At 40.4% G+C, this 26,983-nt stretch overlaps 2 protein-coding genes and 1 non-coding gene across 11 annotated transcripts; 2 read left to right on the top strand and 1 right to left on the bottom strand.

Moving 5' to 3' along the window:
• The first annotated feature begins 1,693 nt into the window (after nt 1-1,693).
• On the top strand, nt 1,694-15,953 carry cers2a (ceramide synthase 2a). 2 transcript variants are annotated; one of them, XM_003452478.5, is made up of 12 exons: nt 1,694-2,119; nt 8,075-8,248; nt 8,404-8,521; nt 9,339-9,457; nt 10,746-10,803; nt 11,451-11,501; nt 11,594-11,686; nt 12,514-12,642; nt 13,257-13,363; nt 14,091-14,244; nt 14,364-14,496; nt 15,803-15,951. In XM_003452478.5, exons 2-12 carry the CDS (start codon nt 8,076-8,078, stop codon nt 15,823-15,825), a joined length of 1,158 nt encoding a protein of 385 aa, XP_003452526.2. In that variant the 5' UTR covers nt 1,694-2,119; nt 8,075; the 3' UTR covers nt 15,826-15,951. The 2 variants fall into 2 exon arrangements, 1 of the variants encoding a protein (XP_003452526.2); XR_002057957.2 differs by having other exon boundaries at nt 1,695-2,119; nt 14,364-14,569; nt 15,803-15,953.
• A 4,184-nt stretch (nt 15,954-20,137) lies between these two features.
• LOC100694710 (histone-lysine N-methyltransferase SETDB1-B) lies at nt 20,138-26,820 on the top strand. Of its 8 annotated transcripts, XM_019350562.2 has the most exons (9): nt 20,940-21,505; nt 22,276-22,381; nt 23,500-23,832; nt 23,960-24,086; nt 25,134-25,335; nt 25,422-25,495; nt 25,593-25,783; nt 25,908-25,959; nt 26,126-26,820. In XM_019350562.2, exons 3-8 carry the CDS (start codon nt 23,689-23,691, stop codon nt 25,956-25,958), a joined length of 789 nt encoding a protein of 262 aa, XP_019206107.1. In that variant the 5' UTR covers nt 20,940-21,505; nt 22,276-22,381; nt 23,500-23,688; the 3' UTR covers nt 25,959; nt 26,126-26,820. The 8 variants fall into 8 exon arrangements, 6 of the variants coding, with proteins under 6 accessions (XP_019206103.1, XP_019206107.1, XP_019206102.1 ...); XM_019350558.2 differs by lacking the exons at nt 20,940-21,505; nt 25,908-25,959 and adding an exon at nt 20,138-20,346 and having other exon boundaries at nt 26,126-26,540; XM_019350557.2 differs by lacking the exon at nt 25,908-25,959.
• On the bottom strand, nt 20,826-20,944 carry LOC112843675 (5S ribosomal RNA). Its single transcript, XR_003216142.1, has one exon. It is a non-coding gene; the product is annotated as a 5S ribosomal RNA (ribosomal RNA).
• Nucleotides 26,821-26,983: the final 163 nt, after the last annotated feature.

The raw sequence follows: 26,983 nt of genomic DNA, 5'->3' as shown, positions 1-26,983 counted from the left end.
AAGAAGCTTGTGAAAAACACCTAATGTAAAAATTAATCTTACTTCCTTTTAAAAATTATATTAATGTAGCGTACATAAAAAAATGATGTAACCAGGTATCACCAGCAGAGTGAGCTGAAGCACTGTTAATGGAAACTAGTGAGTTAAGAATCAGCAGTATTAGTTTTGTGGAGATTAAAAAAACGAAACAAACTTCTTTCATTTTTGCAGCTGCGACAAACTAAAATTAAGCACTTACACCTGAACTGAAGTCTGCTGCAGCACTGGTCACAACTAAAACACCGCTAAGCAGAGTGTGGCAGTGACGGTGACATGGGAGCACAAATAACATAAACAAAAGTCGAAAATGTGAAGCTACCAATTCGAGGGAATCCTCGGGTCACATTAAAGTGATACGTGTTATTATGATATAATAATATAATATAAAGTAATGGGTTGGAACCCCTTTTTGTCTTTGGCACTTCTCTTCACAGCACAGATTCAACAAGGTGCTGGAAACATTTCTCAAAGATTTTAAGGACATCACACAGTTGCTGCAGATTTTTCAGTTGCAGATCCGTGATGAGACTCATGGACATGGTGCTCCATTAAACTGACCTATGGTGACTTTGGAGGACATTCGAGTACAGGCGTGCTCAAGAAACCAGTTTGAGATTATTTTAGCTTTGTGAGAGGGTGTGTTTAATTCTGGAGAACTGTGGTCATAAAGGGATGGACATGGTTGGCTGTGACATTGGTACCATGCTCAGTTGATACTAAGAGGCCCAAAGTGTGCCAAGATAATATGTCCCACAAAATTACACCACCACCAGTTTGCAGGATGGGTCCATGCTTTCCTGTTATTTATGCCAAATTATGATGCCACCATCTGAATATGGGAGTAGAAATCAAGTCTTATCAGACCAGGCAACGTCTTCCAGTGTTATAGCGTCCAATTTTGGTGAAGCTTCAGTTTCCTGTTCTTAGCGAACAAGAGTGGCACCTGGTGTGGTCTTCTGCTTCTATAGTGTATCTGCTTCTATCAGCATGTTGTGCATTCAGAGAAGTAGTTCTGCATGCCTTGGCGTTACTGTTGCCTCATTCTCAAGTCATTCTCCCCTGACCTCTGAAATCAAAAAGGCGTTTTTACCTGGAGAACTGGCAATCATTGAAAATTTTCTCCTTTTCAAGCTATTCTCTGTAAAGTAGAGATGGTTGTGTGAAAACATTCCCACCAGATCGGCAGCTACTGAAACATTCATACCAGCCTGGTATGCACATTCCACATTCAAAATCACATAAATAACCTTTCTCTCTTATTCTGATGCTCAGTTTGAACTTCAACACGCCACCTCGAGTAAAATTAAAAAGGTGCACCTAAAAAATGTAGCTGGTGAGTGTATATACAGGTGCTAAAACTATGACATATGATTGTTTCACCACCTGAAATACAAAACAACATACAGGCTCTTGCATAGCTACCTTTTACATGATTTCTACAGCACTTTTCTTTTATTTCATGTGGATCCCTATTAAAAAATATAGTTTTCATAACCACTATAGATGCATTTCTGAAAACAAGTAATTCGTATTTAGAGAACGTTAAAGCTGAATGCCTGTGTCTAAATGACTCTACTACTAAAACGAGGCACGTTTCCTCCTCGTGTGGCACTAATCACCCCTCATAGCATGTAGACTAGGCTAACGTCACTTTAAATAGCCTTCCCCCGTCTCATCCTCTTTTTACTTGATATCTACCATATCCAACCAATTACACTGCCCGGCAGTTCAGCGGAAACAGCTTTAGACTACTTTGATGAAACGGGGAGGGAAAAAAAACACTAAAGGTATTTACATCATCTTTGGATCCAGCTAAAATCACGACCTCAGCAGAGTTTAGGAAGAAAGTGCGACACGGGCTTTTTTTTTTCTTTTCTTAACTGAGAATGTGGCGAACTTGTGGTTTGAGGAAAGAGTAGATTACAGCTCACTGAGCGGTCAAGTTGAAGCGACTTTAATGGCGAGAACTAGCTGAAGTCTCGTCAGCTGCTACAGGAACACAGGACGAGCAGAAGCAGCAGCATCAGAGCCGCCGCCATACATTTTAGGACTACCTGCTTACTACAAACAGCGGAGAGAGGTGAGTACGGCACCGTTACACGATGCACGTTGCGGTTAACACCGCACAAAGCCTCCCCCAAAACTTTAATTCCTTACACTTAATCTCGGACACACACACTGTCTTTCATTTCTGCTATTTTTAGACAGAAACAGGAGAGTCGCCCTCCCTGGAGAATTTACGTGAAGTTTCAGCCGGGCGGGGGAGATACCCATTAAACTTAGCTGACAGACGCCGTCTCCGGTTCAGCAGTTTAAGCTAACAGGCCTTTGCTTGTCCCGAATGTCGGTTGTGTTTGTTTTGTGGGAACACCGCGATTAAGAAAAAGAAGGTCGTGAAAGTGTGCAGACCGCTAACAGCCGCCGTTAGGAAGTTGTTTGCTAAAGATAAACGGCCATTTATATCTCTGAGCGTGCAATTTAAGTGTCCGCAAAAAAAAGTTTTCTAACGTAAACACTCAGCGGAGGTAAGCCTGCTTTATCTTACTCTTTTGTAGGACTCTCATCAGGCTGAGTATTATAAGTGGCCCTCTCTGATAAGAGAGTTAAGAGTAGTTGTTCGGGAAACTTATTCAAGGCTCCATCTCAGTGAGTTAGACAGGCTGTTCCGCTATGTCCGGGAGACTCCCCGCTTGCACCACGCTTAATCTCATGCAGCCACTCCCTGCACACGCTTACGCAAACAGCGTAGATGGTGTCACTAACTGGAAAACTTTACAGAGGACATATGAACCTCACTTTTTAGCTCCAGCTTTCAATTCTTGTGTGCTACTAGGGTAGCTTTGCAGGCCTGATTCAAATTCAGAATAATCTTTATTTATCTTATACTAGGCTTTGGTGCAGCCCTCTCTATTCATAATCTGAAACCAATTTGTAAAGTTAGCTTTCCTCTGATTGGCTTGTCTCTGGCAAACAAAGTTTGGGAAGCTGGTGGGTAGAGCCACTTCTGTAAAGTAAGGTGACACAGACTCTTTGACCTAACAGTATGTCAACCACAGGCGCTATAAAAGATGGATGCGGCTTCCAGGTCAGAAAAATAAAAGCCGGTGCACAAGAGCTTTAGACCTGCATTCTTTTAGTTGGCCACCAATGGGTTATACATGTGGAGAGTATAAAAAAGTCACTGTGAAAAATCCTTAGACCTTCATTCTACCAGACGCTCACTGATAGCAACTGTGTAGGATTGATTGAAATGATTGATTCCCCAATCACACAGGGGACTGGCAACCACCTGTCGTAAGTGGGTGGAAAATATTAGTATGATCGAGCCAGTAGTTGCTGGCAGAATGATTCCTAAAGTCCCAGTCAAACAAGCCTATGGACTGGTCAGTGACCCACTGGCAGCCACCTGTTGCTAAGGAAAAAATATATATTCCCAACTGGTTGGCAAAAAACTTCTTGTAATTGGATTGATTGGTCGATTGCTGTGATCGTTCTTTGAATGCAAGTGCTGGACTTGTCGACAATTTCCAGCTATCCTCTGAGCAGTAGTGAAAAGGTGTGACACAAACTGGAAATGGAGACTCTTTTCCTTCAAAGTAAAAGCTGCAAAGTAAAAGCTGCCAACATGTTGACTTGGCTAGCGCCGAGGCACAACTTTTACTTTGAAGTCAGGGCTCCTTGATTTTCATTTCTGTTGCACTTTTCCAAGTTGTACTACTAGTAGTTGGTGACTATTTGTGGACAAACATCAGAAATTACAGCAACCTGGCAAATCTGCTAGCAACCAAAGCAATCACAAGGAGTTTTTATAGTGCAGCACCTTCTTTGCAAGTGATTTCACCCAGCAACAACCATCAACCTTTAGGAACTTCCTGCCAGTGGCCAGTTTTGGGTAATACAAATTTTTGCTTAGCAACAGGTGGTTGTCTAATATATTGGACAACTTTTGAGCAGTGATGCATGATATCATGCAAGAAGCCTAGAAGTCTGTGGTAAAACACTCTAGCATATTAGGTCCACCTTAAAGTGAGGTGGTTGAACAGGAATTGATTTAGCAAGATCTGTACAGTATTTATTGATTCTTAATTTAAGGTCAACCATTTCTTAACTCACAAGATAAAAATGATTAAAGTGGCTCCAGTTACATTTACAGTTGTCTAAACTCTTAAATCCAAAGTATTGAACAGTTGCAGTTATTAAGAGAGTAGGAAAATATATCCTTTATCTATCATATATCATGTAAGTTCTACCGCATTCATGTGGTTACTTTATTTAAAATAAAACAACAAAAGAAAAATGAGTTATGATTCTCTATAGTGCGTGCACAAATTGTAGTCTGTGTGACTGGCCCTGATCTCATATCCATAAGCAGCTACTGTTGAGTTTGAATGTGCCAAAAAGGAGGAAAACCATTTTGAAAAGGTGTGAAAGTGAAAGTTGTGATTATCCAGTAACCCTTTAGCCTTATGGAAAACTTGAGAACAAGCTGAGTGTCAGGATTGAATTTTGAATTGTCTTTTCTGTACCTCTCTCAATTTAGATTTTAAAGCAATGTTTTTAAGTGATTAAAAATGCAGAAAAACTAGGCAGAAGACATTGATCATTAACTGTAAGAGACCTAGACAGCTCTCACACAGAGATAGAAGAGATGAGATTTGTTAGGAAGCAGTTAAAATCATTTGAGAACAAATGCATGCAGTTTGAAGCTTAAGTAGTACATAAGCTGGTTAAGAAAATATGCGGCTTTATTTCAGCTTATCGCTGAGCGGCTGGTGTTCTTCCGCCAACTATTGATCTCCAGTCAGGAAGACTTGGAGGAAACGTTACACCATCAGAGCAGATACTGCTGCTGTAAAAAAGGCAGGTGCTGCTGTCACTTACCTATAAACTCTTAGGCCTCTGGAATTTTATTGCATGTTATCGCTGCATTTTTTTACTTGCTTTTTAATGTTGCTGGTTTAGTTTGGACCAACTACAGGTACAAATGTGTACCTCAAACCAAGCAGGTTGGTTTCCAGTTCCCCGTGTTAGACAGCAAGTCCTTCTGCATGTTCACCCAAATTCCATAAATCACTCAGGACTGAATAAACCTGCACTCATTAACATATCTATAATGTTTTATAGAGAACCCATTCTCCTTTTGTAGCGTTCAAAAGACTTAACCTGATCTGCAGTCAGCTAAGCAACATTGTGGACACTTTGAGAGAAAGGTTTCTCACTGAGGCATGAGAGCTGACAAACAACAGGAAACAGGTTGACTCAAATCCACACCCTGAGTAACTCTAACAAACAAGATAGTTTATATTTGACTGCGGCTGTTTCCAGATGAGTTGCTGTATCTCCGAAACAGCCATCCCACTGAAGCTAAATTAAGGCTGACCGAGCAGATTCAAAGCAGGTTAAAGTCCACACACACATAAAGCTGGATTTTCCTCTTTAATTTTTAGCAACAGAAAGTTGCTCATACTGTCACAAAACACTGTCTGCAGTAACAAAGGTGAAGCAGTAAAACAATGTTCCGACTCAGATGGCCCGAATCCACAGGTGACTAAACGTCCCTTGAGGTTTTGCTAGTAACTACGCTGAGGTCATGCAGTTTGTTTGACTGCAGATTATGTTGCTGTTTGCGCACTCTAATAACAAAGCAGTCATACTGCTCTTTAGGTTTCTGACCCTGCTCCTTGTTTTTGGTCCAAAAATCATAATCTAAAGTTCAAAAATTAAGACCACTCAATCCAGATTTCACTCCAAACCTGGTTCATGACTGCACTGGTTTCCCTGGTCACATTGTTGTCTTTGGAAGAAGATTAGAAGATTCTTTAATGCCTTTATGCAGTTACATAAAAAATTTTGTGCAGTAGTTCTTTGGCTAAAAACACAACAAAATACTGTTTCATAAACATCCTAATACATGTTATGACCTACAAATGCCACCATTACTTTGTGCGTGAGGTGCATGCTGGGTCAGTGATGTAATCTGGTTGTGCTCCAAAGTGTGGTTACAGGGTTGCCTTTTTGTAGATACCTAGAGTATACAAAGTGTGAAAAACATGCAACACAAACATACAACACAGCAGGGATTTTTGGTAGTGATTTCCAGGCAAAACCAAAGAATGCAATGATGTTGGTCTCCACAGGTTTCTTGTCGATAGGAAGAAGAGAGAAGACCACTACAGTAGATGAAAACAACCTCCAAAAGATCAGTGCCTTTGGTACATTAGGCTGACTATAAATCAGAGTACAACATAACCAGTGTCTGGATGGCAAAGGGGCTGTAAAAAAATAGTAAAATAAAAATACAAGGGGCAAGAAAAAGTCTAATGTACTAGCCCAGGTGGCAAAAATGTTATGTTGAAAACTGCTATAAATGCACAAAATCTTTGTGTGTGGGTGTGTGTTTACCTGCAAACTACTAGGCCATCAGAATCTGAATAAGAAAACTCAGGCTCTTACATATATATCATATATTACAATGTCATCATGGTGCCTGTAATCACTTAGCAACAGGCTAAAATGCTTTTTAGCATTTATGTCCCTTTAGTGCCTTAGAGGAGCATTCTGCTGTTGTATTTTCACAACAGTGTAATCTAAATTATAGCCCCAAAAGTTTAATTATATATGTTTTATTAATATGTCATCACAGCAACCTAATATCAAGCTAAATCTTTCAAAATTGAAGCATATAAGCAACATCTACCACGACCCACTCGCTTTTTTTTTCTTTTATCATTGCTATCATTGTGATTAGGTATATCAGTTTGCCAACAGCACAAAGAGGCCAGACAATACCGTAGCAAGGGCATGAATGAGTCTAAGGAATATAAAAGATGGGAAAGAGTCCTCTCCTGTAACATAGTAAACTTTCCACTACCTTTGCAGGACAGGTTGCTGCAAAAAGAATGAAATAGAATGAACAGTCATGACCCTGATAACAGGGGAATGTGAGAAGCTCAGCTTTCTCAGATTAATTACTCAGATGGATATAAACGCCTCATATGCTGCTATACTGTGAAAGGTAGATATGCATATGGTAGATACGTGTGTGAACATGAAACTTGAATTAGATTTTTTTTTTTTTTAAAGTGAAGGAGCACATGATGACAGTGCACTGAAAACTTTTAGTTGGGGATCCCTTTTAAAATAGGAGAGTGTTCAGTGTGACCCTCCTGTATTACTATTAATTTGATATTTCAGGCATTGAAAAGCAACATTTAGAATGTAATGCATGTCCTTTTATGCATTTCCTCATCAGATTGTCTTAGAGGCTAACCTCATAGTTAGAAAGTTGTATTAAATAAAGTTGCCCTGCCTTCTGTACTTGCTTTGTTTAACATGTGTATGATGAAATCCACCATAATCATTGTGTTAACTGAGCTTGTCAGAGCAGTTGTTTAGTTCTCTTTTCTCTAGAAGTTACAGTGGAAATGAATAAACACCACAAATGGTGACTATCATGTTGTCTTGCTTAAGAGATTATCAGTACACGCTGTTGTGCAATTTCCTGTCTGCCATTCAGATACACAGTATGTCATTAATCAGTGAGTACTTATTTAATTAAACACATAATGGCAGCTGAGCTGGGGAGCCGCAGCATTTTGCGTTAATCTGCGGATAAGACTTTGCTGTCAGACATCCAGCATGGCAACTGCTGGAGATGGTACCTGTTTTTCTTTTTGTTTTTCATGCTGACCCAGACAATTTATGTATTTATTTTTTAAATATTGTTGTGTGTGCTGGAAAACACAAATCCTGCCTTCAGTACTCCCATTTATCTAGAGCAGGAAGTGGTAAGAGATGGTGTGTGTTGGAGATGCTTGGTTAGATTAATAACTTCCAATCAATACTAATTACTCTCAGCTTTCAGTTTTGCAGAGCTTCCTCTCAGGATACGGTCATGGCTGAGTTAGTTGCTGGGTTTATCTAATAGAAAATCCGAAAGGAGATCACCAAGCAGGCAAAATATTCTTTTTAATACTTGTCTTAATTTCCTTCCATAACATGCAGACTCCTCTCTCTCTCTGTGTTTTGTCTATAGGATGTTGTCTCGGCTGAGTGAACTGATATGGGCGGACTGGATTTGGTTTCCTGAAGGCCACGGCTGGGCTGACTTGAAGGATCACGATGGCAAAGTGTTCCCTAATCCTAAGGACCTCTGGGCTACTATACCCATCGCTCTCTGCTTCCTCGTCATCAGGCAGATATTTGAGCGGTGAGTTTTCTCTAACACTTGTGTCCCACACTGTCATTTGCCTATTAATCTACCCCCTGTCTGCCTGGTTTGCATGTTTCTTTCTGACGAATATGAAATGATGTGTAAGCCTCATTTTCTACCTAAGTGTACCCCTGCTCCTCCTCTTCCCCTAGGACTGTCGCCATTCCTCTGGCCTCTCTTCTGGGAGTGAGTGACAAGCAGCGTGTTGGTGCTTCTCCAAATCCAGTCCTGGAGTCCTATTTCTGCAGCACATCGAAGCATCCCAAACAGGTACTCGTGTTTGCATACGTCACAGATGTTTAATACGTAATAGTATGCAAGATTTTAATGTATCAGGTGTAAATAGAGGGACGATGATAGATTTATATCTAAATCTAACGTGGATGGCCCAAGCAGTGTCATCAGTGGCAAAAAAAAATGAGCCGGTACAGAAGTATCAGATGGCTCCTGAAATTCCCATAGACTCCCATGTTAAAATGCCCAAAGTCACCTATGAAATTGACATATTTAAAGGCTTCTAATTTCCCCCATATAAAGTAACTGTAAAAGAGGTTATTTGGGGCATGGGTATTTTGATTGACAGAGGCACCTCTACCCCATGGTTGTCTTCTAATTATTTGTCTAAAGCAGGGGTCCCCAATCTCAGTCCACGAGAGCCGGTGTCCCTGCAGGTTTTAGATCTCACCCTGGGTCAACACACCTGAATCACATGATTAGTCTCTGGAGAACTTCAAGACATGTTGAGAAGGTAATTTATCCATTAAAATCAGCTGTGATGGATCAAGGACACATCTAAAACCTGTAGGGACACCGGCCCTCGTGGACTGAGATTGGGGACCCCTGGTCTAAAGGGACACACAGGAAGCAACTTTCAGAAATTTGGCACGTCTGTCTCCAAAAAACAACCTAGCAGCAGCCAAAATGCTGACTTGGCCCTTCAAAATGTAGAGACCACAAACCAGTTAGTGTGTCACAGTGGCTACAACCATTCCTTGTATTATACACTTTATGAGACATTTGACTGACATCATTGGAACTATAAATACAGCGCTGACTCTTCTCTTCTTTGTTCTGCTGTCCATGTTAGAGCTCCATTGAGAGTTTAAGCAAACAGACAGGCTGTTCAGTGCGACAGGTCCAGAGGTGGTTCAGGCGCCGGAGGAACCAGGACCGACCCAGCAAGCTCAAAAAATTTAGGGAGGCAAGGTAAGTTAACAATTTCTTATCCTTCTACCAAATCTGACACTTCAGCTTCAAAGTATCATGTTTTATAATAATGTGCTTTGGTGAGAATACATGACAGTAAAGCCACGTGAACGAGGATTTTAATAGCATTTTTTAATGCAATTTTCTTTTTTATGCATCGTTAAAAAGACCTTAAAGCAGCTCTATCTGCTGTCACTATGGTTGATACTTCTATTAAACATGGCAAAAGTTTCATATAATGACGTCAGCACATGTATAGAGTGATATCAGAGAAAGGATATTCTTAATATAGTCAACTGAGACACACTTCTGTTGCTGTGAGCACAGCAGTCCCACCCACGTGCAGTTCAAATTTTCTGTTTGGGAGACCCAGCCAATCAGAAGAAAGCTGCCTTAAAGGAAGAGGAACTTGTTTTACCCAGACGATGAATGCTGGATTGCACAATAGCCTAGTAAAAGATAACTAAGCATTATTCTGAACTGTCAGTCATGCAATGCTAGTATAGTAGAGTCTAGGAATAAAAACATGGAGCTGAAAAATGGCAAAATAGGTTGTCTTTAAAGCACACATCTATAACAGTAGAAAGCTACAGCTTTCCCTGCATGCTGAAACATCCAACATGTTGCACATCTAGAAATGGCCCAGTCAACTGTCTTAAAACGGACTTGTGTCAGACAGTAACACTGGCTCATTGGATGTAACCTTGTAAAGCTTTTTGTATGAGCTGCCACTACGACAACAATAAAAAAAATGTTTTATTTATATTATCAATCACTTATCCATTGTGCAGGGATGACTGTTTTATCATGAGTATCTTGGCTTTTAACCCAGACACACCCACAAAAAAGGGAGCAGGACATTTCTTAAATGGTGTTGCAAAACCACCCGTATTCCAGAGAGGATACTAACTGCACTATCAAGCAGAAAAATGATACATGCCAGATTTAAAAAACACTGAATGTAAACCAGGTGTTTCCAGGCAGCAGTGGAATGGGCTTTTCTGACCATTGCTTATTTTGTAAGGACTTTTTTTTTTTTAATGACATCCAAATTGCTCTTCTTCTTGTCAATGTAATTAGTTTATCTGTAAACTATATGTAAAAAATAAAATACGTAATAGTAATAATTAAGTAAAGAATTAAGGGGATCACTTCAGTAGCAACATGAGCACAGTAGGAACATGTCTTGGTGTTTTTTGCATGTGTCATGCCAGTGTTACGATGTTGTGTAATGAAGTCACGCTTTACCAGAACTACATTTCTGAGATTGTTGTGCACTCTCTTCCAGTTGGAGATTTACCTTTTACCTTCTTGCTTTCTTTGCTGGCCTGGCAGTCCTAATTGATGTGAGTATACTGTCAGAAATGTTTGCACAAAGCAAAGTTTCTCTGCATACAACAACTATGCAAAGGTTAATAGAAGTAAATGCATTTCTGCGAGTTAAAGATTGTTTCCTACAGTGTGTCTCCTGAGATTCAGCCACAGAACTGACCAGCTAATTAAAGTTATTTGTGTTCAGCTGGAGCTGTTTTTTGTAGAGAAACAAAAAAAAAAAAAGAGTTAACATGTAAAGCGAGTAAAATCATAGAAGCTCATGGTAAGGTTGGAAAATGGACAACTGTAACTTGATTCCAGCTATCAGTTATCGCCGTCCTCTTCACTTTGGCTTTTACGGGCAAATAATAGGGGGATTCCAGAAACACTCTGGTGACTGTATTTGTGTGGGTAACGCAAGGTGAAACTTCACTCAAGTTTGGATATGTAACATCTGCGTCATGACTAGAAACACCCTTGTGCTGAGTGAAAACATGTGTTCTCTTCTTTGGTGAAATAGAAAGTCTCTTTGCTACACAGAAAGACAGAAACTGAACTGTGCCTGCACGCTGTGGGATGCTGTGCTTATATTGCTTGTCATTTGTGTATTAGAGTGCTCGAGCTGTTGTGTTGAACACTTAAACCATCACTAATATGCTGATTGTGTCTCTCCTCTCAGAAACCATGGTTCTACGATGTGAAGCTGATATGGGAGAACTTCCCAAAAATGGTATTTAAAACTGATCCGTGGCCTCGCTTTCATTCAAATAATGACCTGAGCAATGGCTAAAATAACTAACTCTTCTTCCTCTACTCTCCCAGCCGCTGCTGCCTTCACAGTACTGGTACTACATGATCGAACTAGGCTTCTACATCTCACTGCTTGTCAGCGTAGCGTCAGATGTCAAGCGAAAGGTAAGCGATACTGTTTTGTCTTTAAGCTCTGGTAGATGTCTATCCTATAAAACCCCTCAGCTACCCTCCATCAAGAGAATTCACCCAACGAGTGCGTATGACACTGAGAATGTATTTTGAGGTTTGGATATTGATTTTCTCCTCAAGTCCTGACTTTATTGTATCGAGTGGTGCTTTCTGCATTCAGAACCACGTTAACGATGGTGATTGGTTCCACTTTATCCTCTCTTTGCTGAAGTCATAGTGAGTGAACAACAAACTGAGCTGCTCCTTTGGTCGGATGCTGTTGGCTTTTTAGCGTCTCTGAGTTAATGTGTGACCAGAGCTCTGTGGAAAATCTCACTGTGGAGAGACTGATTTACCATTTTATCCAGAGGTTTGCATGTTGTTATAAAAAGTAGTTTTCAGCAAACTGTGAGGCCTCTGTGTCACGGCCTGTTTTGTAACGCTGGTTCACAAGTTCAAGGAACTAATCTTTTAAACCGAAATGTAGGATTTTTGAGGCTTATCTGGGAAGCATCAGAGCTGCAATCAGCCTCCGATTTGAAGATTTGTTTTGTAACTTTCAATTGAGTTTCTTTCTTTTCTTTCTAACTTTTTTGAATGTGTATTTAGTTTCTTTTTATACCGCCAAAGTTCTACAATCCTCTGTGTGCAAGAAGTTAATGATTTGTAAAAGTTGCATCTACCAGACAAATAAGATAAGATGTCGATTGGTGACCTGTCTTTACAGCTTGATCAATAAGTGACTAAATCTGGTGGATTTTGGTTCTTGCATCATCCGTTTCTGTCTCTCTCTTTTTTTTTTTTTTTTTTTTTTCTTTCAGGATTTCAAAGAACAAATAATTCACCATGTGGCAACCATCGCCCTCATCAGTTTTTCTTGGCTGGTCAACTACATCCGGGCAGGGACTTTGATCATGTTGGTTCACGATGCCGCTGACTATTTAATGGAGGTATGACAACAACCTGCTAACAGGGCAGGAGATGGTACCAAATGAATGTCTGTAATCACACAGCAGTATACATCATTAAAGCAGCCCTCTGCCTTGATACCTACAAACACTGCAGAGTACCTCCATGCTAATCTTAAGAGCACTGGAGTCCACTGAGTTGACTGCCTGCCCTCTAGAGGAAAATACATGAAGAGCTAACTCTCTCTCTATCCACCCCTCTTTACCTCTTATCAGTCCATTTTTCTTTCTGTCATCTCTCTCCAGCTCTTTTCTTTGTTTACTTTTCTGTCTGTCCATCTTTTTTTCTCTTTCTTTCAGTTTACCTGTCTCATCACTCTGTTTTCACTATCCGTGTCTCCATATTTCACTTTCTTTCTTTCTGTTTCTATTTATTAATTTTGAAGGGACAATGCAGTTTGACTGTTTGAATACAGAGAAACTGATGTGCTACACGTAGTTTATAGCTAATGCTATTTTCCAACCCGTGTCCCTTTTTTGAGATTTTATATCCATAATGCAAAAACAACATTTATAGCAATGCACTGCTATCATACAAAGCAATGAGAATGAATAATTGTGACATTAAAATGAATGAATGGTTTCTCTCTTTAAAGTCTGCCAAGATGTTCAACTATGCAGGCTGGAGGAGGACCTGCAACTTCATCTTCACCATGTTTGCTGCAGTTTTCATCGTCACCCGACTCATAATCCTCCCTTTCTGGTAAAAAATAAAAAGACTATAAATGTTTTCCGTTGTTAGAAATGGTAAAGGATACAGTTACAGGATACAGTGCATCATCTGTGTAATTCCTTTGTGCCTCAGAGGTTAACCAAAAACTTTTAAAGCCATTAGAGAAATGCGCTGTTTCACAGATACCAAGCATCTTCATTATCATGATGGGAATTTTCCAGTATTTTCTTTTTATAAACTTGAGCACTGTGGTAAATTACATCACTGAGCACAAATGGCTTTTGAAAGATGGCCTAACAGGTTGTTCCGGTATCCTTCATGTTCATGTTTTGCTCCTCCTCGCTGCGAAAGGACTCCACCCAACAAGTGGAGGTGTAAGGTGTCCATACCAATATTGTCCCTGGTTCTTAGCATCCGTCCTCTCTCTGTGTCACAATAGCTGCTGTGTACACATTCGTAACAGGCAGATTCATTCACACAAATTCCCTCTGGGGTGGGAAGCAGGGAAAAAAAGTACTGTGATGAGTAAGCATTACTGGTGCTCTGTTCAATTAATGCAGCACTGTGCAGGTAAATGGGTAGTTTACTTTATTTAGCAGAATTTTCCTAAATTTGCTCGAAACTTCCTCTGACTTTATTCTGGAAATGCAACAACAGAGCCATTGTGGAGCCTCCTGGCTCCTCTCAATGGGCTGTTGAGGCTGGCTGTAGGTGGCTCTGACTGGACTCTCTGTTCTGCCTTTGTCCTCTCATCCAGGATCATACATACGACGTTTGTGTACCCGCTGACTCTCTACTCCCCCTTCTTCGGCTTCTACTTCTTCAACGGGTTGATGTGTGTGCTGCAGGTCCTGCACATCTTCTGGGCGGTGCTCATCCTGCGAATGGTCGTCAAATTCCTGCCGGGCAATGTGAGAAACACCCGCTTCTGAATGTCTTGAATTTATTAAACCGGCTGTGTAACACAATCACCTCACGCTATCAGTTGTAAAATTTTTACCCTGTCCCTCCTTTTTTTTTTGCCCATCAGGACATCGTCGAGGACGAGAGGAGCGATAAGGAGGAAACTGAGTCAGACGATGAAGACGGCGATTGCGAACATAGGGAAAAGTCTAGAAACGGGCACGTGCAGAACGGCCACACTGTCCTCAACAACAACCATAGTAAGAGGGACTGATTGGACTGTGAGGTCTGCATGAGAAGTAATGACAGGCCCTGGTCTGAAAGCCAAAGAACGTGAGCACGGCAGGTTGAAAGGGGGCAGCAGGCACCACACACACACACACACACACACACACACACACACACACACACACACACACACACACACAAACACAAACAAACAAACAAACAAACAAACAAACAAACAAACAAACATCCTCCTTTCTTAAACCCTGGTAGTCCAGTGGAAAACTGAATGCACATCTTTGATTTACACTAAATGAAATGTGGGGAAGACTGCCATAGACAACCATGATGATGCTTCACACCAGAGCAGCAGAGTGGTTTCCTCTCTCTTCTCCCCTTTTCTGTGGTTTTTTTTGTTTTTGTTTTTTTGCTGTTTGCCAAGATTTTGTGCTGTTGACCAAGTTACACGTCCAAAACCCGCCTGCTTGTAGCTTCATGTTTTAATACTGGAAGTGTTTTCAGGGGAGGCCGTAGTAGTTCCTCCTTGCGGTCAGTTAACACTCTCCTATTACCAACTTTATTTTGTTCCTCTGTTTTTGCTCTAAATAACCAAACTGAAGTCAGTGACCTTGTGATGAGCACCATTCTGAATTGTGGCAGTGACTTTCTGTGGACCATGTCGGGCTCTAAGTCCATTTACTGAAGTCCTGAGTTTCACTTGGTAATGAATCTGTCCAAGCATTACACCCCACTCTGATTCAGATGATTTTTCTTTGTATTAGTCTGTCTTAAAATCTTTTCTTTTGAGAAGCCAAACGCACACAAGATCATTTTAAGTCTTAGTTTTGTTTCTGCCTAACATTTTTTTTTTTTTGATTTGTACGATTTTGATTTGTTTCAGTCCAGTCCATTGTTTAAATTTGGGAGCAATTTGTTTGAGTGCAACCCAAAAAAAAGCCAATCGGTAATTGTTTAGTGAGTCTTCATCAGCTGAAAGTCGGTAGCATTTCCATTTAGTGTTGTTTTTCCCATCACAACATGCACTTTATGGGTTCTTCTGTAGATTGATATTGATTAATACCGAGTAAATGAGCTGGATGGCGTTTCCATTCAAACTGATTGTCCTTTTTGTTTGGAGTATGATTTAGATTTTTTTTATATTTATTCTAAATATTTTTGTTTGTGTTGTAAAAAGAAGAAAAAAATGGAAATCTTCAGTAAAAGAAAAAGAATTACAGTATGGTTTACATTTTCTGTTTCATTGTCATGTGCAAAGGCCTTCATCATTTCAAGTAACTGTTTGAAAAAAGAAAAGTGATTTCTGTCCCTTTTTCATCACAGACGTCCCACGAGCCCGTCGATGAGTCAGCTGCCTGTGGCTCCCTCTGAAAAGCTTTGCTTCTACTCAGTTGTTTTTATTCTGCGTTATGTGCTGCTGAGATGTAAAATTCATAATGACCAGAATGATAAAGATAAACATGGATAACCATTCTGTGGGGTTTTTTTCCTTTTCATTTCAAACTAAACTAAGAGTTTGGGCATTTTTAACACTGAGGTAATAATTAAGTAGAACCTGAGGTTAAAGTGAATGATAATGGAGACGATTAACTGTTGAATGGTTTTATGAATGAATGGTTTTTCTTTCTTTCACACAAAAAAACTTAAGTGTAAGGAAACTGGAATAATTGACCTCCAGGCACAGAAGCCCCCCAGACAGATTAGACTGGTGGATTGGTTCTTGTATATATATTTTTTTTTTTTCTATTTTTCCTGAGCAGTGCTTTTAGTTCCTCCGAGTACTCTCTTACGTGACAATTAATTTACCTTATTGACATAGTTTTTGCTATATATTTAGTTCTTCGGGGCTGTGGTGAATTCCTCTAATTCCTTATTTTGTTTACAGTTGGATTATTTTTTGTTTACAAATATTATGCTTGGCTAAAAAAAACATTTGGTAAATCAAAATTATTATTCATTTATTTTGGCATTACGTGAAACTGGCTAACTGACAGCCCTCCCAAAAATGTAACATTTATTTAAAAAAATCTTTCTCTAATATAGAAAACCTCATGATGTTACCATGTGTTGCCTAGCAACCACCTACCAAAGGACAAAAATTACCTCTTTTTTTTTTTTTGTATTTATGCACTTATATCACTTTTTACATATATTAAATAAATACATGTTATTGACACATAAATTATAAGGCATGTACACATACTGGACATTTTTCAGCTTTTTGGGGGTCTTTTAAAAAGGTTAAAGTAGCTGATAGTCCTAAAAGTTTTACTCAAACCTTTTTTACTCTTTTCTCATTTTTGTCCTTTTCCATAAACTCTTTGTATTACATGAAAATAAAGTCCCATTCATAGTCTGTCATTATTCCCATTCTCTCTCATCTGAATGTGCGGATCTGAGAATCCTTTGGAACACAAAATGATATGGCCATCATTAAGGAGCCCTGTGTAGGTGGAGTAAACGCAGTCTGGCATGAATACTGTACATCAGTCGCTGGTTCTGCTGGTGTAGACCCGGAGGCACCGTGGAGCTATTACAATATCAGATGGCACAAAGTGCTGGTGACACACAGCCGCCTGGCACATTTTTCGGGATGATGAACGATGCCAAAAAAGTTCTCCAAATTTTTTTTTTCCAGTTATCCTAAAAACAAACAAAAGTGTCTAAAAGTTAAAAATTTAAGATCCTAAGACGTAACCACTTCTGGATTCTTCCTCCGCCCATCTCTCTCTTCCCTATAGTATTTTGGCTTCAGCCTAAAAGGCCTCCTTACCTAATTGCATATTGAGTGGGATCACTTTACCGCCGTGCCCTACACTACAGCCTGGACACTGTTCATGTCACTGGCAGCATCACTGTAACAATCTCCATTTTAAAGTGGCAGGGTCAATTTCCAGCCTTCTCTTGCATCCTGCTCTGCAATTTAATTGCTAATGCATCTCCTGTTTCTGCTCCTCTGGCTTTCCTTTCCATGCTGCCAGCCCCCGCACCCTCCCCTCCTCTGGGTACAATCTTACTCCTCTTGCTTAAATCTCTTCCTTCTGCTCTAACATCAGCTCCCCCCACTCCTTCCCTCGGTACCTTTTCAGCTCTGTGAAAAGAATAAGCTCAGTGTCACCTGAGGTGCCGGAGTTTTGCTGGTGTGAAGTCTAATCGGTGACAGTGATGAAGGTCTTCCTGACAGGACAACAAAAGCGGTGGGGTGTTTGAGTCACTTGTGAACTGTGTAGACCGTTATTCAATTCCTGCTTAAGTATTAATAAGGCTTTACGCGCCCTGGGGAGGTCGTGAGATGCAAGTGCATGCTTGTGCATCTTGCATGTGTATGCATGTGTCTCTGAGTGCAGGAGCTAATTTGTGGGCTGCTCATTTTTCTTGACAATCACGAAAGAGGAGGCTGGTAAAGACTTTGGTAACTGAGGACCGGCTCATGTAATCGGAGTAATAAGGAACCTCAGAGGAAAGCAGGATGCTATGAACACTTTTGAAAAGTTTTGTTGGAGAGAATCTGCAGCAAAAACTTCTGCACTGGACGGATGGTGAGTTTGAATTATTTCAGTTTTTCGGGGGGTTTTCTTGGATACATGTTTAACTTTACTCATCCTCAGTGACCTCAGATAATTTGACTCACTCACTCTTTGGGGAAAACTTTAAAGCAGTTTTCGTCTCATTAGGCACGATTTACAGATCAGACAGACATTTTCGCACAGTGAGTTTCACACAGCAACAAATGTTGCTCACACTTGTTGCTTAAGTTGCCGTTCAAACTGATGTATGGCGAGGTCGAGCTGAAGAAAAGAAATGGATGCCTCAGAGAATAATTTACTTATGAAAAGTGCCTCAACATTTTTCTCTTATGTTGGGGAACAAAACATGTCAATGATGAAAAGGAGATTATAGTAAGAAAGCTCTGCTGTACATATAAAACATTAACATTTATTGCGTTCTGCTTTTCTACTTAGAGTGAGAAGTAGCACAGAGAGCTACTCAGTTTCTCTTTCCTGTATAAACCAGTGGGGTCTGTTTCTGTTTTTATGTCATATTTTTGTCATTTTTAGCTTATCCAGGCAAATTACTGCTGCTCCTGCAAGAACACTGGTAGGATTTTAGTGAAACTTGCACACAGCGAACACGTAACAAGCAAACTGTGCTCAAGGTTAAGGTCACATTCGTAGCTTTACAGCCAATAAACTGAATTATGATGTATCATGAGCTTGATGACCTACTAAATCATCAACGTGGTGGTTCCAGTATTACAAGACGACCACGTGACGTTGAAAATGTGTCCTAAACACACATACACACACCTTTTTGTACTTTGTGTGTAATGAATGCTCTGTACTGTTGTTGTTATTATGACCCGTTGTGGGGATGACGCAGACAAAAGCAGTTTTCATGCGTTTGTGAGGGTTTCCCAGAAGAGTCACGAGTTTAGCGAATGTAGTTTGGAAACTGTGTTTCAAGAAATGTGTCCAGACAGCTGCAGGCGTTTTGATCATTAGTTTAGTGAGAGCTACTGTGCCTGTTCCTGCAGGAGAAACTAGAAAGCGGTGATTATTAAAGACAAAAAGAGTCTATCAGTCATTTACAAACACTTCTTTGACTTTTCAAATATTGTAATTCTCTTAAATGAACACGTTATGGGGAAGACTTGCTGGATACACTGTAATTAACAACTGATTCGAAGTGATTCACTGCAGTTTTTATGGGCTCACCGATAAGATAACCCTGCAGGTGCAACATGTAAATCTATGGTGGAATATTTTGCATTCTAACGGTTTTTCCAGGTGTTTTTTCCCCTCCCTTTGTTAGACACAGAAATGTGACAAACTGCTGTTGATCGTAATCAAAGCCAGACATTTGCTGCTGCATTGAAAGTGTCGTCCTCCATGCAGCCAGCATAGACTTCATTGGTTATGTGCTGCCAATGTATTCAGAAGCTCTTTGTCACCTTTTTTCTTTCAAGTCACCACCAACACCTTGAAAGCACACGAGCATGCACGCCGTCCCAAAGTGATGCTGCTGCGCTGAGAAAGGAGAAGAAACTGTCTCCCTTCACCATTACCGCCAACCACATGGATAAGCCGTCTCACCCCGCGCCACAGTTCGAGGTGGACGTGGACCTGGGCTTCGCTCTCTTCTTCCTCTTCCTGCTGTGTTTCTTCCTTCTGGTGACGGTGGTGCGCTGCGCCCAGACCGTCGTGGACCCTTATGGCTCGATCTCCACCTCCACTTACCAGGAGGAGCAGATCACCTGAGATAGAGAGAGGGAGAAGGGGTGGGGGGAGAGGTCAATCTTACCGCTGTGTGGGTGCATACTTTTAAGATCATGTAGTTTATAATGTATGTACAAAAAAGCTTCAGGACATTGAGCAAAAAGCAAGCAGTCTCATGGAAGACGTGAGGAGTGCATCGTGATGCTTTTCAATGTTTCAGACTGAGGGCTCGAAGGACCAAGCTGTTAAAATCAGACTTTGTTCCAAGCATTAACACAAAGATCTGTTACGGTTAAGGCTTTTGGCCTTTGTTGGGTTGTTACTGAAAATGTTTCTCACAAGTATTTCTCATTAAATTAGCAACTAGCAAATTTCAGGTTTTCTTTTTCTGTACGTCAAACTATTTTAATGTGATGCATCTTCTGTGTTCATACTCACTTACAATCAATCAACAATCAAAAGCAGCTAATGTTGACCTACAGTCCTCCAACACCGCTGTGGCCTGAGAGAGCAGCGTGGATGCCGCAAAGCGCTCGATGTGAAGCACTGGAGTTAGGCAGGACTTACAGTTGCTATGAAGGTTTTTACAGACTGGTCACAAGAGCCACAACCAACAGCAAAACCAGAGTGAGAGCAAAAGGAGGACAACAGGTTTGTATTCAAATATGTTCAGTTTCTAACTTTCAGTTCCTCGAATTTCCAGAGTGGGGAAGCTGCTAATTTCAGTTTAGTTTTCATTGTTTTGAAAATATTTAGTTTCTGTCTGAGGCATAAACTAAACTAAAGAGACAAGAGATTTAAAAAAAAGACAGATTACCATAATTTCCTCCGGGTTTTATTTTATTTATTTATTTATTTTGCTTTGATGGAAAAAAACCTGAAATCTAGTTTTTGGGTTTTTGTGTTTTTTTACTTTGGTCAACTAATATGTTTTTTTTTTTTTTTCACCTAGTTGTGTCTTCTAGTTTAGCTTTTGTCATACAAAAACGTTTTCTGTGTGGACCGTCTATGCTCCAAACCATTATTTAATTCAGCATGAGTGGTGTCAATGCGCTCTTTGTTAGCCTGGCTGCTGCTTCAACACTGGCTCCCCTGGAGCAGTAGCGCCCTCTGCTGGACAAAAGAGAAAAAGCTTACAGCACCTGGTATTCCCAGGCGGTCTCCCATCCAAGTACTGACCAGGCCCGACCCTGCTTAGCTTCCGAGATCAGACGAGATCGGGCGTGTTCAGGGTGGTATGGCCGTAAGCGAAAGCGAGCTTCATAAAAAGGCTATTTATAGATTCGAAGTGTAATATATGTCCACTTGATAATATAGTTGAATGTATTAACTAAAAGAACATACCGCTATTTAATTGGCGAGGACTTGACTGTAGTTTATTTTCTCCCTATAGTGTTACAATGTCTAAAATATTGTTTGCACCTGCTTCTTAACATAAAATTATGTTAAGGTATCATATTATTTAAATTTTCGTAGACTGCTAGCACAAGCCTGCAGTCAAAATGGCGTGTGCCGGAGGACAATACCGGGGAGACGACGATAGGAGGCAGCATTTCTCAGATTCATTTGTTGACAACCTCTTTTGAACCCCGAGAAGAAGGAGAAAAACAACAAGTCTGTTAAGATGGAGGAAAAACCTGCCTGATAATTTTGGATAACTCATATTTATCAAAAAAAAAAAAAAAAAAAAAAATGTACAGTTGTGACGCAAACTCCAAAACGGTGATTTCAGTGTTAGCCTGATATGTAGCTGTCGCTCCAGCTCTCACTTTAGCTCTAATTACAGCGGATAATTAAGACATAACATCAGGTAAGTGGTTGAATTATTTGTGTTTGTATTAAATGAGTTAAACCCCCCACTTTGGCGGAAACGCAGCTTGATTGTAGGTAGGAAATGTGTCTAAACACAGCTTTGTTTTGTTATTTTTTCGTTCTCAGTAGGCACAGCTGTAGCCCTTAAACAGCTTTCACTAGAGCCTCCCGGTGCTACAGCACTCCCGTAGCAGCAAAAACAAAAAAGTTCACATTTTCTGATTAATTCTCGGGGTTTCAGGACAAAGTAATGTCAGATGTTTTTTGTTTGTTTTTGCGAAAAATAGTTTCACTTCCAAAAGTTGCCACTTGGCATTGGTGCTAATGCTGATCCAGATATTCAAAAATGAAAATGCAAATGTTTTCTGTATGACTTCCTTTTTACAATGTTGCTTCAGTTTAAATTAGGTTTGCGTGCATTCATTTATGCACAGTCCTGCCACAGCATTTCAGCCAGGTTGACTGATATGAGGTGTTTTGGCCATAATGCACAGCATATTAGCACAACTTTGGGGCTCATCTTTCCAAAACACATTGTTCCATAAATCATCTGGTTTGTTCAGATGCAACTCTGCAAACCTAAGCAGTGCTCCCATGTTCTTTTTAGAGAGAAGAGGCTTTCTCCTACAGCCCTTTAGACAAGTCATACTCTTTTTCTGATTGTACTGTCACAAACATTAAAGTTCTACATTCTCACTGCTCACATGTCACATATTTTTAAGACAACCCACAACAAACCTGCTAAGTTAAACTGAGTTACTCACACAGGTACAGCTGGATGGCCCTTTAATGAAGCAGCAGGTGCTGTCTACTCTCCAGCTGCTCCTGGCCACTCCTTTAAAACATGCTGCTGTGAGCTGAGCTCTGACACCAGGTATTTCTACAGTTAGTGGCTGGCCTGAGTCACTGCCATTTGGATTGTTATATTTTGCATGTTAGTGATTTTTTTTTTATTCTTTCTGTTTATGTTTTACTCCCCTTTTATGCACTTTATTTTCATCATAATATTTTGACAATGGTGTGTGGTCTAAAAGCAGGGGTGTCTATCTCCATGCCTCAAGGGCCGGTGTCCTACAGGTTTTAGAGTCAACACACCTGAATCAAATGATTAGTTCATTACCAGGCCGCTGGAGAATTTCAAGACATGTTGAGGAGGTAATTTAGCCATTTAAAGCAGCTGTGTTGGATCAAGGACCCATCTAAAACCTGCAGGACACCGGCCCTTGAGGCCTGGAGTTGGACACCCCTGTCTATAAGAGACGTTTAGAAAAGTCTCTCGGCTCTTCCTTGTCCACTTACTTTGAAGCATTATCCAACTTAATTTCAATTTCAGTGGCAACCAGGGCATTTTCCCTCCTGGCTCAACCGGGATCAGTATTTTACTGGTCCTGTATATTTACTACTGACTTATTAAGTAGTGCTTGAAAATGCAGTACAGTAAATGCTGTGCCCCACTTTAGGCTACAAGTATCACTGCTAGAAAGAGATGCAGTGGCTGCTGTCAATTTACTGCACAGGTAACAAGAAATCTGACAAATTCAAAGATCTAACAGCTTATCTGTAAACAGAAGGCTTTTTTTTCGAGCTTCTGATTAATTTAGTTGTGCTGTTGTTGTTGTGTAAAACAAACCAGCGGCAGATGGTAGTTTAAAAATTTGCTGATTTTTGCACCTAATTAGATTTGAAAACCTCAAAAGGTTGAGGTCATTATCGAAGAAGAGTCAGACCACAGAGGGTGAAAAAGCCTTTGTCCCCTTGGGAATTATATTTTAGCAACCATATATTGTATAGAGTGCAAATCAGAGTGAGTGTGTAGAGTGTGTCCTCTGACACACAGAAAAGACGGCTTTAACAAAAGTCAAATGTGAATTTGATTGATAGCATTTTTATTTTCTTTTGATGGCGAGCTACAGTTGTCAGGATTTGTTCTCGCCACGATGAAAGTCTGGCATGGCGATGGCTCAAGTTTCACTGATGCTTTTTTCTTTTCAGACACTATGTCTGAATCGGCATGTGAGCCCAGTCACTCCACAAATGAAACCAGCAGCCAAATGACACAATGGGAAAATGGCTCGGCCTCTCTTAATCTAATAAAGAAAGCAGTGGTGGTCTTGACCAGACTGCCTGATTATAAGATCAGCGCCCTGCGACCGCCGACGCCTCTACAGTTCTACAGTGAAGATGAATTCTCCAGCAGCTCCGATTCTGATATGCAGTGGCAACCAGAGGATGATTCCAGTGATTCCGATTTTTCGTTTTCGAACAATAATCAGAAATCTGACAAGAACACCAGCGGTGACACAAGGAAACCCTCCAACAGCAGTGGTAAGGCCACAAACGTTACCACTTGAATCCTGCTACCAGTAGCCGTTACAACTCTCAAATAACTTTAAAATTCAACTTCTTACTTTTGCCTTCAAAGAAATAAACCCTTCTGTTGGGATATCACCAGCTTCATGAAACTACGAACATCTGTCCTAACTTACCGCAGGATGAAGTGAAAGTGGACATGATGTTCTTGGCCAGGAAGAAACACATGAAGTGGCAGCGCGGGAAAATAGTGGAGATAATTACAAAGGGTAAGAGAAAATACTGCAGGTTTTCCAGGAATTATGATTTTCTTTGTTTGTTTATTATCCTTTAAACTTGTTAGTCATTTTCAGATGAGAGCATTTGGACCTTTTTCATTGTTTTTTTTGTATATTTGTATAAAAATATCTTTTAATTTAATTCAGTTTTATTTATACAGCCCCAAATCACAACACCAGACACCTCAATGCGCTTTATATTGTAAGGTAGACCCTACAACAATACATACAGAGAAAAACCCAACAATCATATGATAATAACAATAATGGATTGCATTTATATAGCGCTTTTCGAGACCCTCAAAGCGCTTTACAATTCCACTATTCAATCACTCTCACATTCACACTGGTGTAGCCACAGCTGCCCTGGGGCAGACTGAAAGAAGCAAGGCTGCCATATCGCGCCTCTGGCCATCACCAGTAGGCGGTAGGTGAAGTGTCTTGCCCAAGGACACAACGACCAAGACAGAGCTGGGGATCGAACCGGCAATCTTCTGGTTACAAGATGAGCTTCCCAACCCCCTGAACCACGGTCAGGGGTTGACCCCCCATGACCCCCTATGAGCAAGCATTTTGGTGACAGTGGAAAGGAAAAAACTCCCTTTTAACAGGAAGAAGACTCTGGCAGAACCAGGCACTTAAAGAAAATATCTTTAAGCGATGGATTCTTGTGCACCAAAATATACACATTTAAGGATGTGACCTCAGTGTGGTTAAGATTTTCAGCTTTTTTCTCATATTTAGCTGGCAGTGGGCGAGAGGATTGTACACTCTGGACATCAGTCAATTTCAGGGCGCACTGCTTCCATTGGACATATTTAGGATAGTGATAGAGTGATGGTGCAGGCAGAAAAACGGTTGCACTTGTGGGCGTGAGCTAATGAAGTGTAACCACAGCTAAAAACAGACAGAGAAGTTCCTCTTTTCACCCTCCAGATGGTCCCTGTTGACTTACAATTTTCTGAACCACCATTATTCAAAAAGGAAACAGCATTTAAATGGTAGGAACTACATTTTTTTCTTCTTCCTCTTTACCAGAAGATGGACGGTTAAAGTACAAAGTTAGCTTTGAAGAAAAGGGGAAGATTCTAGTATCCGGTTGCCACATTGCCTTTGACACCACACCGAAGGTAGAGCACCTTTTTGTCGGCACGTGGGTTGTCGTTCAGTGCCAGGATAACAAGTTCCGGTTCCGGCCTGGTGTTTTAGCCGAGCTCCCCAGCAGAAAGAACCACTTCAGGTGTTCATACCTCTATGAACAAACATAATCACGGGCTTTTTGTCAGAAGAAATGAGTGTCTCACACATCGCTGTTTAATTTTCCAGGTTCTTGGTCTTTATGGATGATCACACGCCGGTCTATGTCGGCTTACCTTTTTTTCACCTGGTTTGCAGACCGTGTAAGTTGAGCTCCGTTTACTCACAGTCACAGCAAGCAGCAGAAAAGAAAGTGTTTATTTGAAGCACGCTTACTTATTTAATTAATTATTTCAACAGTGGAAAACATGTTGGACGACATTCCCGGCGGCCTTCATAAGCATTTCATGGAACAGTACATGAAGGACTGGCCGTACCCTCATTTGACCAAATACAGGGTTGGACAGAGCCTCAATGCAGAATACCTTGGAGAGCAGCAGAGCTGTGAGGTGCAGGCGATCGACTGCAGCTTGATACAGGTTGTCTTTCAGGTGGGTGTCTTTTTAAAAAAAATCTTTACATTTTATTTAGTTTTAAACAAATCAGAAATTGTTCCCCAAACCAGTCAACAGCAGATCTAATGCTTATACATACTTTTGTAAATATATTTAACAGAGGTGCTTCTCAGGTTGTGGCACAGGATTTCAGGAAGGTTTGAAATTATAAGGTACTGACTCATATGTTTAACCTAAAAACATATCTCCACTGTAAGTCTGCCTTGACTACGTTTAAATAATCCAAAACTAAGAAAAACAAAACAAAAAAAACAACGCTCCTGTTTCTTTTCCTAATCACCTTTCCTTGACGGTGTGCCTTTTTTATGTCTCGCTCAGGCTGACCATCACAGAGAGTGGATCTACAGGGGCTCCATACGCCTGGAACACGCACAAGCTAGGTTTTTGGAACTGAGCGTGAGGACAGAGGCCATGAATGAGTCTGACTCTGACTAAATATCCACAGAGAGTGGATGCTGTGAAAATACTGGGAATAGCATTCACAACCCCCAGGAATGTGCCATTGCTTGTGGGCGTGCAAATAAATGACTCGAGGATATAAGGAGGAGATTTAACCTGTTTGAACGGGGTGTTAATTTTGTCATCTTTAATTTCCTGCACAGTTGTGCAAAGTGACTGAGCGGACCATCGCATTGCCAAATGAAACAAGACAATTTTTCCTAGAAAACATGTGAACGGTGATTTTCTTTTTCAATTTCTAAAGAAATGCACTTTATCTTTGCACAACTTTTAACAGCAAGGTTAAGCAGCTGTATTTTTTTCAACTTTTTTTTTGAACAGTTATATGTGAAAATGTTCATACCCTCATTTATTAACTTGGCCATGAATAGAAATTTGTCTGATTTGTGTTCATTCACTTTTTTCAGTGTTGTTTTTTATGAATTGGGAACAATTCATATAAACCCTTTTTCATATTTACAGATTGATATGCAGTTATGTCTTTCATTTATTTTGCCTTTGGTGTCTGTTATGTTGCATCCTTTGTCGTTCAATAATAAAAACATTGCATTGTATATAAGCTTGTCATAGGAAAGCAAATACCCTCTGCCTCACCCATTTTCATTTTTTTCTTTTTTTGTTATGTGGTTTCCTTTACTGAAGTGCATAATTGTAATTTAAAGATAAATCTGAGCACTCACCTGCTAAATTTACTGATATAAAAAAGACTGACATAGA

This window comes from Oreochromis niloticus, linkage group LG22 (assembly GCF_001858045.2).
Source record: "Oreochromis niloticus isolate F11D_XX linkage group LG22, O_niloticus_UMD_NMBU, whole genome shotgun sequence".
Lineage (NCBI taxonomy): Eukaryota > Metazoa > Chordata > Actinopteri > Cichliformes > Cichlidae > Oreochromis > Oreochromis niloticus.
Note: the sequence above shows the minus strand (reverse complement) of the source record. Positions and strands in the feature narration are given on the sequence as shown.

What these genes read in the sequence shown, in the direction of transcription:
- cers2a (XM_003452478.5), top strand. Translation starts at nt 8,076, where the DNA reads ATGTTGTCTCGGCTGAGTGAACTGATATGGGCGGACTGGATTTGGTTT. An exon ending in ATCAGGCAGATATTTGAGCG is followed by an intron (nt 8,249 to 8,403) that starts GTGAGTTTTCTC and finishes CTCTTCCCCTAG; the next exon opens with GACTGTCGCCATTCCTCTGG. An exon ending in CGTCAGATGTCAAGCGAAAG is followed by an intron (nt 11,687 to 12,513) that starts GTAAGCGATACT and finishes TTTTTCTTTCAG; the next exon opens with GATTTCAAAGAACAAATAAT.
- LOC100694710 (XM_019350557.2), top strand. Translation starts at nt 23,689, where the DNA reads ATGAATTCTCCAGCAGCTCCGATTCTGATATGCAGTGGCAACCAGAGG. An exon ending in GAAACCCTCCAACAGCAGTG is followed by an intron (nt 23,833 to 23,959) that starts GTAAGGCCACAA and finishes GGATATCACCAG; the next exon opens with CTTCATGAAACTACGAACAT. An exon ending in TCACCTGGTTTGCAGACCGT is followed by an intron (nt 25,496 to 25,592) that starts GTAAGTTGAGCT and finishes TTATTTCAACAG; the next exon opens with TGGAAAACATGTTGGACGAC.